This window comes from Corythoichthys intestinalis, chromosome 21, assembly GCF_030265065.1.
Source record: "Corythoichthys intestinalis isolate RoL2023-P3 chromosome 21, ASM3026506v1, whole genome shotgun sequence".
Classification (NCBI taxonomy): domain Eukaryota; kingdom Metazoa; phylum Chordata; class Actinopteri; order Syngnathiformes; family Syngnathidae; genus Corythoichthys; species Corythoichthys intestinalis.
Genome location: NC_080415.1, coordinates 17,547,131 through 17,559,921, shown reverse-complemented (window position 1 = coordinate 17,559,921; position 12,791 = coordinate 17,547,131). Strand labels below are relative to the sequence as shown.

Genomic DNA, 12,791 nt, shown 5'->3' with positions numbered 1-12,791 from the left:
GCTTGTTCCAAATAATGGCTCTATTGTGTTTGGCTGAGGCTGATCAAGTCACAGAAGGGAGAGTGAATGACGATGGGATGAAAGATGATGAATGTGAGCAGGAGAAACAAACATTAGCACCTAATAAGAAGGATACAAGTACTGTATAAAAGATCTAAAACGTTAGACCAAAATATTTATGGAATCTGTGTTTAGCACCCCTTAGATTTGTAAGAACAGTTAAATCACATGTTCACTACTGAAGCAAGGAAAAACACCTTGAAAGGGATCCACAGATAGAAAGACTAGTACTTAAAACATAAACGTTATCATGAGTTAAAATAATTTAATATTTAAACCCTTCTTGATGTTTTCGTTTTTATACCATTTGTAAAATTAGTTTGACCAGTAGGTCACCATTATTGTTGACGTCGCAGGGTGGTGACGTCACATGATTACGCTGCCGGGCTTCTGGAGTATGACTCTAGCGACATAAAGATGTCCTCTCTTCGCCCCTTTCAATTTGAACCCGAGAGGAACATTAATGAGCATTACAGCACTGTCGATATGGCACAAAACGAGCAGCAAAATCTAAATGAATAGGAAAGACGGGATGAGACGAGAGGAGAGGAGAGTAGGAAAAAAAGGTGTTCTGCCAAAATGTGCTACACAGGTGAAATGTCCTACAAGAGGCCAATTTGACATCCGAAGTACTACCGTGCGCTTTCACCTTGTTTTGTTTTGATGCATACAAAACATACTAAAGATGCCTTAAGAAAATACGGTTTAAATATGCTACGTGACCAATGTGGTCAACAGATTAACAAACTGCTTTAAAGCTACCACAAGAAAACACAATGCTTAAAAGTATGAGAGGGAAACACATGCAAAAAGTATTTTGAGACACTGAAAAGGTAGTAAAAGACTCAATAAAAACACATATTATAAATACTCGCTGTTTTTAACTGATGTGCGCATGTGTTGGACGTCTCGCCGCGTAGAAGGAATTGCAGTAACCCGGTACTATTTGTCTAGTGAAAGTGGCAAAGTACGTCATCACCCTGAGCATCAATTGCATGCATAAAACATGGCGCCCTCCGTAGGTCAAAACATGTTTGTACTAAATATTAGAGATTTTTAAATCAATGGCAATATTTTATGTGTTTCTAATAACATATTTTAGTAAAAAAGAACAATTGTGACTTATTAGAGCCTACAAGTCTTTAAGCCCGAGGTTCCCTTTAAAAATGCAGATGTTGATCTCGACCAGTGGTCTTAAATTTGGGGCCGATTGTTATGCGTGGTACTTTAATTTACAGCCACGTATTATCAAAAGGTGTATTTTGGCATGGGCAATCATGAATAATTTGAAATAAAAAATCTTTTCTTTAGAAAATTAACACAATAAATTGAGGAACTTGTAAATATAAAAACAAAAAGCCATGCGCAATTTAAGAATAAAATAAAATTTATGTACTGTAAATAACTAAAAATAATATACAATTATTTAAAAAACAAAAATAAAAAAAATGTATGTCGTAAATAAAAAACAAACAAACAAACAAACAAACAAAAACATAATAAATACATACATTAACACTTTGTAACTTTTCAGTGGACAAAAGCGGTAGTGTTTTGCCATAAGGAGACTGCGTTTCCCATGAGGACCAGCGCTGCGTTTCCCATGAGGACCCGCGCACACCTGCATAGTGTCGTAAAATCATTATGGTCACCTGCAGATGGCTTAAACAACATTTCTCTTTCCATCGGCTGTGTGAAGGATGAAAAGTAAAAATATAATAAATCCAGTTGTGGCTAAACAATAGTATATGACGGTTGGCAACCGTGTGGCTGTGCGGCTAATCCTCTAGCCCACCCGAACTCGTCAGTGCTGACGAGTTTGGTTTGGTTGGGGGGCGTCACGCCAGCAAGTAAAAGCCGGGCCAATGTCTATTCTGTATATCCTTGTAAACCCCCCCTTGTTTTTCCTCCTCAGACAATTTTTTTTGTATCTGTTGCTCTGCCATCTTTGCAATATTCACGCGAAAGCGTTCACATCGACTTCCGTCTTTATAATGAATAGGGAAAGGAGGAAGAGACATATGCTGTAAAGCAGTCAGCACATTTGTAGTCTTTTTTTTTTTTTTTTTGAGTGGCAGAGTGCCTGCCACCCTCCTCAAAGTTAATTAGTGCCGGTGAAAGCGATACAGACCCCCTCAGGATATAAAAGAGATGTCATTCAACTAGTTTTCAGTCGACATATTATCACAAATTTTATGAGGAGTTTAGGGTTGGCCCATGTGTATTTTGCCCTAGATTTTTTTTGTTTTATTTTATTAGAATCTACCGGTAGTATTGCCTAGCATCACTCTAGCACTTTGTTAGTGTTTTTAACTAAATTAGTTAATTACCGTATTGGCCCGAATATAAGAAGGCCCTGATTATAAGACGACCCCCTCTTTTTCAAGACTCAAGTCTGAAAAAAGACTTTTTGAACACCACATTAATTTTTATAAAAAAAATAATTACAGTACATCCAAAACAAATATTATTTGATTGGATTATAACAATATATTCATTCATTCATTTTCCATGCCGCTTATTCCTCACGAGGGTCGCGGAGGTGCTGGAGCCTATCCCAGCTAACTTCGGGCAGTAGGCAGGGGACACCCTGAATTGGTTGCCAGCCAATCGCAGGGCACAAGGAGACACACAACCATTCACGCACACACTCACACCTACGGACAATTTAGAGTGTTCAATCATATTTGAGAGAAAAAGCATGTTATTTTGCCTCATTCAAATCTTAATATCTGAACATTTAAATATGTAAACTAAAGTGCAATCACATTCGTAAATGAGTCTTCTGGTTTTTGAAATGTAAACAAACCAAACTATTGTGATAAAACAACAAAATTGCAATAACTGCATTAACCATCAAATTGAAGTCTAACTGTAACTGTAGTCTTGAAACAAATCTGAATAAGGAAAAACATTGCAATAAAATAATGCAAACTGGGTAAATTTGAGAGTAGCAGAGGTCTGTCAAGACAGAACATCTCTTCAATGATATCTGGCGCCATCTAGTGTCGTGAATGGGTATAACGCAGGGGTTCCCAAACTATTCCATATCGGGCCGCTGTGGGTGCTGGATTTCTTTCCAACAAACCAGGACGACACATGTGTACCAATCTGGTGTTTTACAAGTGTAATCAGTTGATTGTAGTCAGGTGCTGCTTGTTTTAGCAGAAACCTCATTGGTTAAACGGTCTGTGCTCGATCGGTAGGAACAAAAACCAGGATCCACAGGGGTCCTTGAGGACTGGTTTGTGAACCAGTGGTATAACGTCTAGACGGCAAATGTAAGACGACCCCCTCTTTTTCGGTCTAATTTCGATGCAAAAAACATTATATTCGTGCCAATACGGTAATCCGTTTCTTAGGAATCCTGAATGCAGCCCAGACTCACTCAGACCATTTCAGTGGACCTGTAATAAAATGAGTTTGAGACCCCAGATATACACTTGCCTGGCACTGCCAGACTGTTCTCCCTGTATTTTTCAAACACTGAGAGAAATAGTCTGGGAACCAAAATCAGATTCGTTTATTTGCGGGACGTGTTCTTAACGAGCAACGTCACTCTTGCGCGTCGAAATTCGTCTCCTCAACAACACAGATGGTGAACGGGAGAGCCGAGAATATGTTCCAATCCACGGTAAAATCAGTTTTAAATTACCAAAAACACATCGACACGAGTCATTGACAACAGTCTGTCTCGCGCTAGCCATGTTGAATAAACTCCGCTCTCTTCGTATGTTTTCTTCCGCGCGCAAGTCCCTCGTCCTGCCCTCGTCATTTTACTAACGTCACGTCTGCCCGTCGTTGATTGGTCCACTCCGCTGTCTGTTTGCTGTGGCTTGCTCTGCCCTGGAAATTGTATCCGCGTGAATGGTGGCCAGACTCAATAGCTGGAACAGCGGTGAGTCTGGTGTACCAGGCAAGATATACACAGCCAGTGTTACCAAAAATGCAAATTTGTGTTAATGATTTGTGCATTTTACGATCCTTTGCATAACTATTTTCCAAAAACAATTGGGGGTTTAACAGCATTGGTGGAGGTCCGAACGCAACTGTTTTTCTCACCATGTTGAAATTCGCCACTATACGTCAGTGCTGAAATCCAAGGAGGTCCATTTGAAAGCTAAAGACAGCCGATCAGTCAGTTGCTTACAATAATCGAGACTGTTGTTAACAACTTGTTAACATCTTGACACCAACAGAGGGAAACAAATACGTAAGAACAGTGCGCTCCACTGAACTCGAAAGCAAATGTTGTCCGCTCTGTCTCTGCTTTGAGGGGGAAACAAATGGAACTGTGACAAACTGCCAATCACTTGAGTCATGTCAACCGAATAAACAACGGAGTGTATACTGAACATTTCCAGAACTGAAGGACAAGAGCAGAATGGCACCATGTTGAGTACAGACCTCCGCTAAGGCCAAACAATCCTTATTTGAATCGGTGTCAAATTGTAAAATTTTATACTTTGGCCTTATTTTGTGCTCACTTAAAAATTTAAAGGGAAAGAGAACATCTAGTATAAATGACCATGTGAAAGAAGTTTCCTTAGTCTTTGTGCGTTACTATTTTCTTATTGACTCATAATGTATGCAGAATGAAGAATATTGTAGTCATGTACCAAGAGCATTTTTGATAGAAAATGTTAGAAACCTTCCCACTACGCTTTTGTTTCCATTGTAACCGCCATAGTTACTTCCTGTTTTGGTCTCAAGTCACACACGCTAAGTATTTTGGGACTGAGAAAGGCGTGTGTAGCGAAGGTGCACATTCGAGGCGAGTGCAGCCACCTGTTGAGATGTGCAAGTTAATGTTGATCTGGGTGCAACCATCATGGAACGTGAGTATTTTTCCTTCATTCTGGAGGGTTCCAGCGATAGGTTGAAGCTGCTTCATAGCTTTGTCATTGCAACGGCGGGTAGTCGGCAAGCATTGCTTACATCATATTCATGTTGCACATTTATGCCGTGAAGTGACGTGTTCATTTAGTGTTTGTGTGTTGTTGATTATTGTGCAGTCAATTCCCATTGTTTTACATTGGCACTGATATGCTGTTAGCCCTAACCCGAAGTTCAGAATTTTTGACATTAGGCTTAATCTCTGAATTAGCGGGGGTTTAATTAGTTTTTGGAGTTGATTTTAAAAAAATCCATACACTTTGTCAGTTATTTGTTAGTTTCGGGGCTCTGGAGTGGCTAAGCTAACATGAGTCAATGGTGGTTGAAATGAACTCCATCGACTATTAAAACCCCAGCTAACTCGAAGATTAAGCCTTAAGTCGATGAAAATTTCTGATCTTCCCCTTTAAATTCAATTATCGGTAAGTCAATTACATGCGATGACATTTTTCTGTTGTCATTCTTATGTTGAGTCAGCTAAGGGAGAAAAAAATGGTAAAAAAGTAACCGATAAATAGCTTTTAAAGTAACTTAGTTACTTAGATAATAATGTAATCGGTAAAGTAACTAAATTACTTTTTGAGGTGTAATCAGTAATTTAATTACTTTTTCAAGTTATCTGTGATAACACTTTTAATGACATCACGGGAAAGGGCGGACAACCTGAGATACGCACATCTCAGGGCTCCAGACGGCTCATAAATGCGGGCATTTCACCCCTAAAATTTGGCACAATGCAAGTAAATTTTTCATCTACTTGCACTTGTGCAAGTACCACTTACAGATTTAATTTTGTTTTAAAGAATCTTTATTTTTCTTTTAATTTTTTTGTCGGTGACAAACTTCTACTCCACACTTAAGCCTAATTGTCGGCGGCAATGCACAAATAAGTTGATAAAGCATTGCATTTATCAGTAATATGGTAAAAAGGAGTGGACATGAATACATTGACAGGGTTCCCCTAGCTCATGGAAAGTTAAATTCATGACCTATTAGTGAGGTTTGAGACCAACTTGACAACAAACTAAAATTGCGTGCAGGGGCGGGCACAACAGGACGTCACGAGGTGTGATCTAGTTGTTGCTAAAAGTCACACCCAATAAATCGTATGACATTCGACAAATGGAGCCACAATGACAACAGAGTTTCGCTAAGTGATATCACTTGATTTATCGTATTCTTACCACAAAATAAACATTTAATGCAATAGACCTGCAAAGTCAAGATTCTTTGTTGAATTTCATCATTTTAACAGCGTCAGTTTGCTTGTTTTTGCTGACAAACTCCTTCACGTTCAAATCCACTAGTTGGCGGTAATGTAACGAGCTGGTTTCCAAGGGAAAATATAAAAGAAGAAAGAGAAGGTGAAGGTAGGTGATGTGTGGAGCGGGTCAGGGGTTCGACACACGGGAGGCGATGACAAATGGCAAAATGCGAAATTCCTCGCATTTGAGCTGAAAGCCAACACACGGGGCACAATACGACTGCAGCGGCAAGCGACAGCGATACGCACCGCCCTCTGCCTATGCGTCATCGCTAGTCTCTGATTAGCTATGAATTTGAAGGGCATTTTAAAATTTTTCTGAGCGCCAACAACTTTCCATACAGCTGCTTTTTTATTTATGTACCCAAAATCATGCCGAGAGATATCATAAAGTATGTGCTGGTCGCACACTGCTATAATGATACGCTCTTACATGTTGACAAAGTGTGGCGTGTGGATGTCAATTTACAGTTCGGCCCATAACCTCGCAAGTGATTTGTCAATCAAGAAATCCGTTGCTGATTGGTTGTAGTGCCAGGTGACAGAAACAGAAGAAAATTCCCATGTTAACCTAATTTCTAAGTAGTATACTGGTTGATGAAAAAAGTGATAGAGACTAAAATATAGATTAGAAGTTTTGCAGTTTTATGCATTTATTATGAATGTATTTATGGATTAAACAGTGAAAATTAGAAGAAAACTTTGCATGTCAATTTGCAGTGTGAGCCTCAATCTTTTGCTTACGCCCCTAAAATTTTATGTTAGGGGCCACTGTGCTCCTAGTAAAAAATGTTAGTCTGGAGCCCTGCATCTAAGTGGCTAAAATAGTATCAGAATTGTCTGTATATGTCAAAGAGTAATCCAATTTTTATGTGGTTTGGTAGCACCATTCTTTGGTCCAAGCCGTTTCCTTTTTCCAAAGTTCTCTCATGATCTCACTGGCTGCCAATGGCTCCCAGTCAAAATGGATTGGACGTCTATCGTTGTCAATAGCAGAGGAAAGATGAGCATTCACTGTGGCTTAATCGTTTAAGTAGATTCAAGTAAGCATACTAACAAACAGACTAAAATAAACTCCTTGGCAAAAGGTACCAAGCCGATTTCAGAGCTGAAACAAAACAAACCAAAATTAAGTCTCTGTGAGATGAAGCGGCACAATCTGACAGCGCGGGAACAAGTGCGCACGCAAACATTCCTTGTTGAACTCCATCCAGGCCAGTGTTCAGTTTTCCCTGTCTTCAATCTGACGGACTGAAAATCCCTCTCACTGCAAAGACTTGCTCACACTCTTGTCTCTCTTTCGTCACTTCTCAGCACTGGGTGAGGTTGCAGAGGACTTAGCGGTGCCGAATTTGTGTCAAAAGATGGGAGGGAGCAGGCTGCTCAGATATGCAGGCATGAGGGGGTAAGGAAGAGTTTGACTGTTGCATGAAATGATTTGGAGAAATGTGCCAGTGTGAGGGGCCAGAATTGTGTTTAGGCTTAATAGTGTGTGTGTGTGTGTGTGTGTGTGAGAGAGGAAGCTGTGGTGTCCCCAGCTCTCCGGTGTTTACTGAAAGGAAATGTTTGTCCAGGCAGAAGGGAGGGGAAGCTTGCCGCCTCATATCGCAAACACTGGGAAAGTGGCCCAGCACACACACACACACACACACACAATTGCACATACACTTACAAGCGTGTAAAAAGGGCAATCTGAATCGGAAGCAACAGTCTTTGTGAAGGAGGCGCAGGGAAGTGGGAGCGGGCGGGTTGGGCACTGTTGCTGCATTCCAGCAAACTGGGAAGTTGGAAATTTCCGACACCCGAGGAGGAAAAGTGTAATGGAATGCCACTCAAAAGTCTCAAAACCAAGTACAAAGAAAGTACAAACATTTAAGAAAGCTTCACTCTATGCATTTTTCAATTCTATTGACGAGAATTTAAGTTGACTTGGGGAAAAAGGTAGACCCTGAACGAATAAGACCTTATATTCTATTTCTATTCTCTCCCTGTGCAACCTAAATTCATATTTGACCCCTAATATATTTTGCTAAAGAAAAACGCTAATTTATTGTGCTGTCATTAATTAAAAACAGTCGGGCATGTCCGTCTAAAACCAGATGAGACAATGATGATGCAGTTTAACAGGCAGAATTGAAACTACGCACCTCCCTTGATCAGTTGCGCCTACACCAAAGCATTGGAGTCATATACAGTGGTACCTAGGGATGGGAATTGATACGATTTTTACGATTCCGATTCCATTATCGATATTGCTTAACGATTCGATTCTTTATCGATTCTCTTGTCGATTCTAATTTGAAGAAAAAGAAGAACAAATGTTTTGATTGGCATCGAGTTTGTTTAATCAGAAGTCACAACCTTACAAACTCACAACGAGGTCAAAAGAGGCCCAAAGCCTCAATGTTAACTGTGGCAATAAGTGGCATATACACAAGAATGTGTAACATTTTACTGCAACATTTTTCCTTTGCCTTGTGCTCGTTTGGCTCAGATGGAAAATAATACCGTCGCGCCTGTACACATCATCATACTGCGACACCCAAATTGAAACATCATCAACAATAGGTCAGGGGTCCCCAACCTTTTTTGCACCACAGGACAGTGTTATTTGGGTCTTTTTTTCACGGACCGGTGCTCTGACTAATTTTGCAACCCATCAATAATTGCAACGATGCGGTTCTGCGCATACGCGTAACGTTAAACATGGCCGCAAATGCAGCGATTCCAAAGTAAACACTAAAAACTTTCTTTAAAGAAAGGAATATCAACTTACGTTTGATCTTGGAAGGACATGTAGAAAAGTTCTCCTCAGATACATCCTGCCATGTTAGCTGCACACAACAACTGCATACCGCTCTCTCACGACTTAGTCTTGTTGTTAAGCATTAATTAAGAAGCCCGCTTCACAAAGATACGATGTTGGAAATTGTAGCTAGGTTTTCAATGCTCTCGTAGCGATGTCAGGATATTCCAGAATGACTTTAATCCAGAACCTCGGGAGAGTTGTTGTCTCAAATGTACATTTAAGATCGCTGTCATTTGCAATCTCTACAAGCTGATCCTCCTGTTGCACAGACATGGTCGAATCACCCGGTTTATTCACAAACAGGTCACGAATCCACTCCTTTGCAGTTCGTGGGTCTTCGAGGTTGTAGGCTCATCTTCTGGTTTGTCAGGTGCCCTTTTCGCCATAAAAATATCTCCAAAGACATCTGTTTTCCAGTCATCTTCGCTCGTGTGGGGGCTACTTATTTCCAGGAACAAATGTGCTCCGCCCACGGCCTTGTAATACGTTATTATCGAGGACAAGCGCCTATAGATATATTATATACACAAAACAAGATGTACTGCTAGCAGTCCAATCAATGGATTTCTATGACGACATTTTAATCTATCCTGGAGTATTATATCTAGAGTAGACAGGGATATTGGTGTGTTAAACTGGGGCACAGGGTTAATTCGGCCAGAATACGGTCATTGATAAATTATTATTTCTGTGCGGCCCGGTAGCAAATGCGTCACGGACCGGTACCGGTCTGCGGCCCGGCAGATGGGGACCCCTGCAATAGGTCGTTCGTATGTAGAGGTACCACTGTACAGTATATTTAACAAATTGAGTTTACCCAAAACATATCCAAGCTAACTATTTCTTTTGTTTTTATTTTTTTACTTATTTTAACTTTCAATTTCAAGGCTAAATAACTCCACATGACTCCGGCAAAGTCAGGGAAGAGGTGGACTTATGACAACACTTTTCAACAGAGTTAATAGAGTTGTTCTAAAGCTTAAGTACTTTGAAATCAGAGGTTGCGCTAGACATTTTCGTTGTCTGTCATTTTGACTGACAGGGTCATAAAAATCCGGTCATAATGTATTTTTACCCGTCACTTAAATTTTTAAAATGATAATGATGACATATTCAATAGTATTTAGTTTTCATTCACTTTTAATTAATATTGTAACGCTTGCTTGGCGGCGAAAAATTAGACACTGAAGTCGTGGTATTTTTCTCCCACTTTTTAGTCTGCTTACCGCCAACAACACCAACAAAACAACAACTCCGCCCCCAAAGAAAAAGATATAGACCCCAATCACCAACGTCACACAATGATCCTAATTGTGGTTGTCAGCCCAAATTCTTCAAAATATATATTAAATGCATCTTACCAGATATAAAATGACTACTACATAGTCTGTGGTGATCGTTTGGTGCCCAGATTTCTTGTCGAATTACAGCAGTCCATCTCGCTCTCCTCTTCGGGTCTCTCAGAATACGGTAGAACTTCAAGTCTCTCCGTCTATCTTCTCTGTTACTGCAACCAACCGCCACACACGTCTTCACCATTTTGGTTATTAATGTTAACGAGCAGAAAAACACGCCGTAATAGGAGGCATGTACGTAGCGGTAATAACACAACGAGCTGACGGAAAATATGGCGGCTCCAGTCAGGGGGGCGGAGTTGTGACGTCATGTGATTGGGGTCTATACACAGGCGGCAATCTAGTCCACCAATTGGATGACGCGCTGGCACACCGGGTGCACCAATAAGAACCTCGCGTTGATGTGTCAATCACGGTGCCGCCGCCAGACCCCGGTGACGCTACAATATTCTGACAGAATAGCCAACGACGTCATGCATTGAGAGACAATAGCTAATTAATATGCTCACTCACCACCCTGTGGTCTGGGGTGTGAATTGCAACCTGTCAAAATGACGGACGGACTTCAGTTTTTTCCGTCACCGTTTTAAAAAACCGGTCAACGACGGAAAATATTCGGTTAACGCGACCCCTGTTTGAAATAGTCGATAATGTGTAGAAATAAATAAATAAAATAATAATGTGTACATCAAAGGGTTAAATCCGCAACCTAGAACGTGAGGCACATATAAAAAGATATGTGCACCTAGGATAATCTTCTCCAAAGAAAATTTGTGTTGTAATAAATTGCCTTTGCTTTGATAATTTTGCAATTTGCATTTGTGACAACACACTAAGAAAAAAAACAAGACAAAACATTGTTCAGCAGCTCTTACTTTGTCTGAGTCAACGCACGACTGCAGTGACATTTCCTTTTGAGAAAAAAAACAAACTTTCTCACCTACTTAGACGAGAAACTTTTCACGACAGTTCTCCGGTTTGTGATTGATTGCAAAAAGGAGCTGGCAACAATGATTGTATGTGAGAGTTTTATTCCGGGAGCGCTTGCCAATTTTTGTCGCAATGAGCCACGCTCCTTTCTGGCTGTCCTGCCTGTTTTTATTTGTATGTGTGTGTGTGTGGGCTCATAAATTAAGGACAGCGCTGGAGGCCCTGTGAGAGCGTGGGTGTATATTTGTGGCTGTTTACCAACACACATGTCTGTCAAGCGGGACAGATCTACACGGGACCACAGGAAAGTGTCCTTTCACTGGGATGCTCACACGTATACAGTAAGCTCGGTCACATGCAACCACAGAGGTGAAACGGGACAAAGAATGGCTAGAGTTTGACTTACTGGCTGGCGAGGGTGTGCTGTAGCCGCTGAGAGGAAGTCCTGGCAGTGCTGGAGGCGACAGACTCCCCAACATGTGTGGGAAGAAGTAGGAGTAGGTGGGCATCGGGAAGCCATTTAAGTGCGGGCCCGGCATCGGGTTGCCCTTTCCAGCCATGACGTGTGTCACTCACTGAAGAAAACCCCTCTGTGATTTTGTAACAGAGCCAAAACGGAGTCAGTGTCGTTTACTGGTCGGATTTAATCCCCCATGGGAATGCTGGATTAGCACGTAATCCAACACAGTGTCCGGCGAAGGTCACAAACTAGTCACCGGGTTTGTCACCAAGGTTACAATCCAGTTGAGGGCTGAGTTATTCAGGAAACAATGCTTGGAATATAAAAGGGGGCTCCAGGGTGTTTTGATCTTTGTGTGCTGTGCTATTGTGAAACAGGCTTATAGGGAGGCCATTCCTTATCTTGGCGACGTTGATAACCGCAGTCGGACGTGCAGATAGAGGTGATGCTGATGTTGGTGGTTGCACGCTTCCACTACGGGGAGCTCAGATCACATGATGCCACCATGTTCTCCCGCGATGGGCCTCCTCCTCTCAGCTTCTATCGAGAGAAATTTTAGAAATTAGGGTTGGGCAAACGATTAATGTTTTTTTTAATTGCTTTCAATAACTTGAGATTCTCATGATTAACCGATTCATCAAGTTGTCATAGCTACAAACCAATAATAAAATTCAAATTCAACCATATTTTTCGGACTACAAATTGCAGTTTTTCCTCATAGTTTGGCCGGGGGTGCGAAATTATTAACACATTATTATGTCATTTCACATATTATTTTTACACTAAACCGCAAGAGGAAGCTCAAGGCGCTGTCATAAATCGTCGTATTTTGAGCATGTCGTTCGATGTAGAAACAAATGGCGAATCAAATTTTACGTCAGATGTCCAAAAGATCGTGTGTCTAAGCGATCTTATGTATTTTTTTTAACCCATATTTAGTATGTTCTGTCTGTATGGATTGAAACAAAACAAACTAAATAGCGCACGGTAGTACTTTGGGTGTCAAATTTGCCACTT

The 12,791-nt window shown here is 40.9% G+C and overlaps 1 protein-coding gene across 2 annotated transcripts in view; it reads right to left on the bottom strand.

Annotated features, from left to right (window-relative positions):
- raraa (retinoic acid receptor, alpha a) overlaps positions 1-12,791 on the bottom strand; it is a 373,148-nt gene that overhangs the window by 179,047 nt on the left and 181,310 nt on the right. Inside the window, exon 3 of one of the 2 annotated variants that reach the window (XM_057827099.1) lies at positions 11,721-12,314. In XM_057827099.1, the coding sequence (XP_057683082.1) occupies positions 11,721-11,874 (154 nt within the window). In that variant the 5' untranslated portion in view covers positions 11,875-12,314. The remainder of the gene's footprint in view (positions 1-11,720; positions 12,315-12,791) is intronic. The other variant, XM_057827100.1, reaches the window with a different exon arrangement.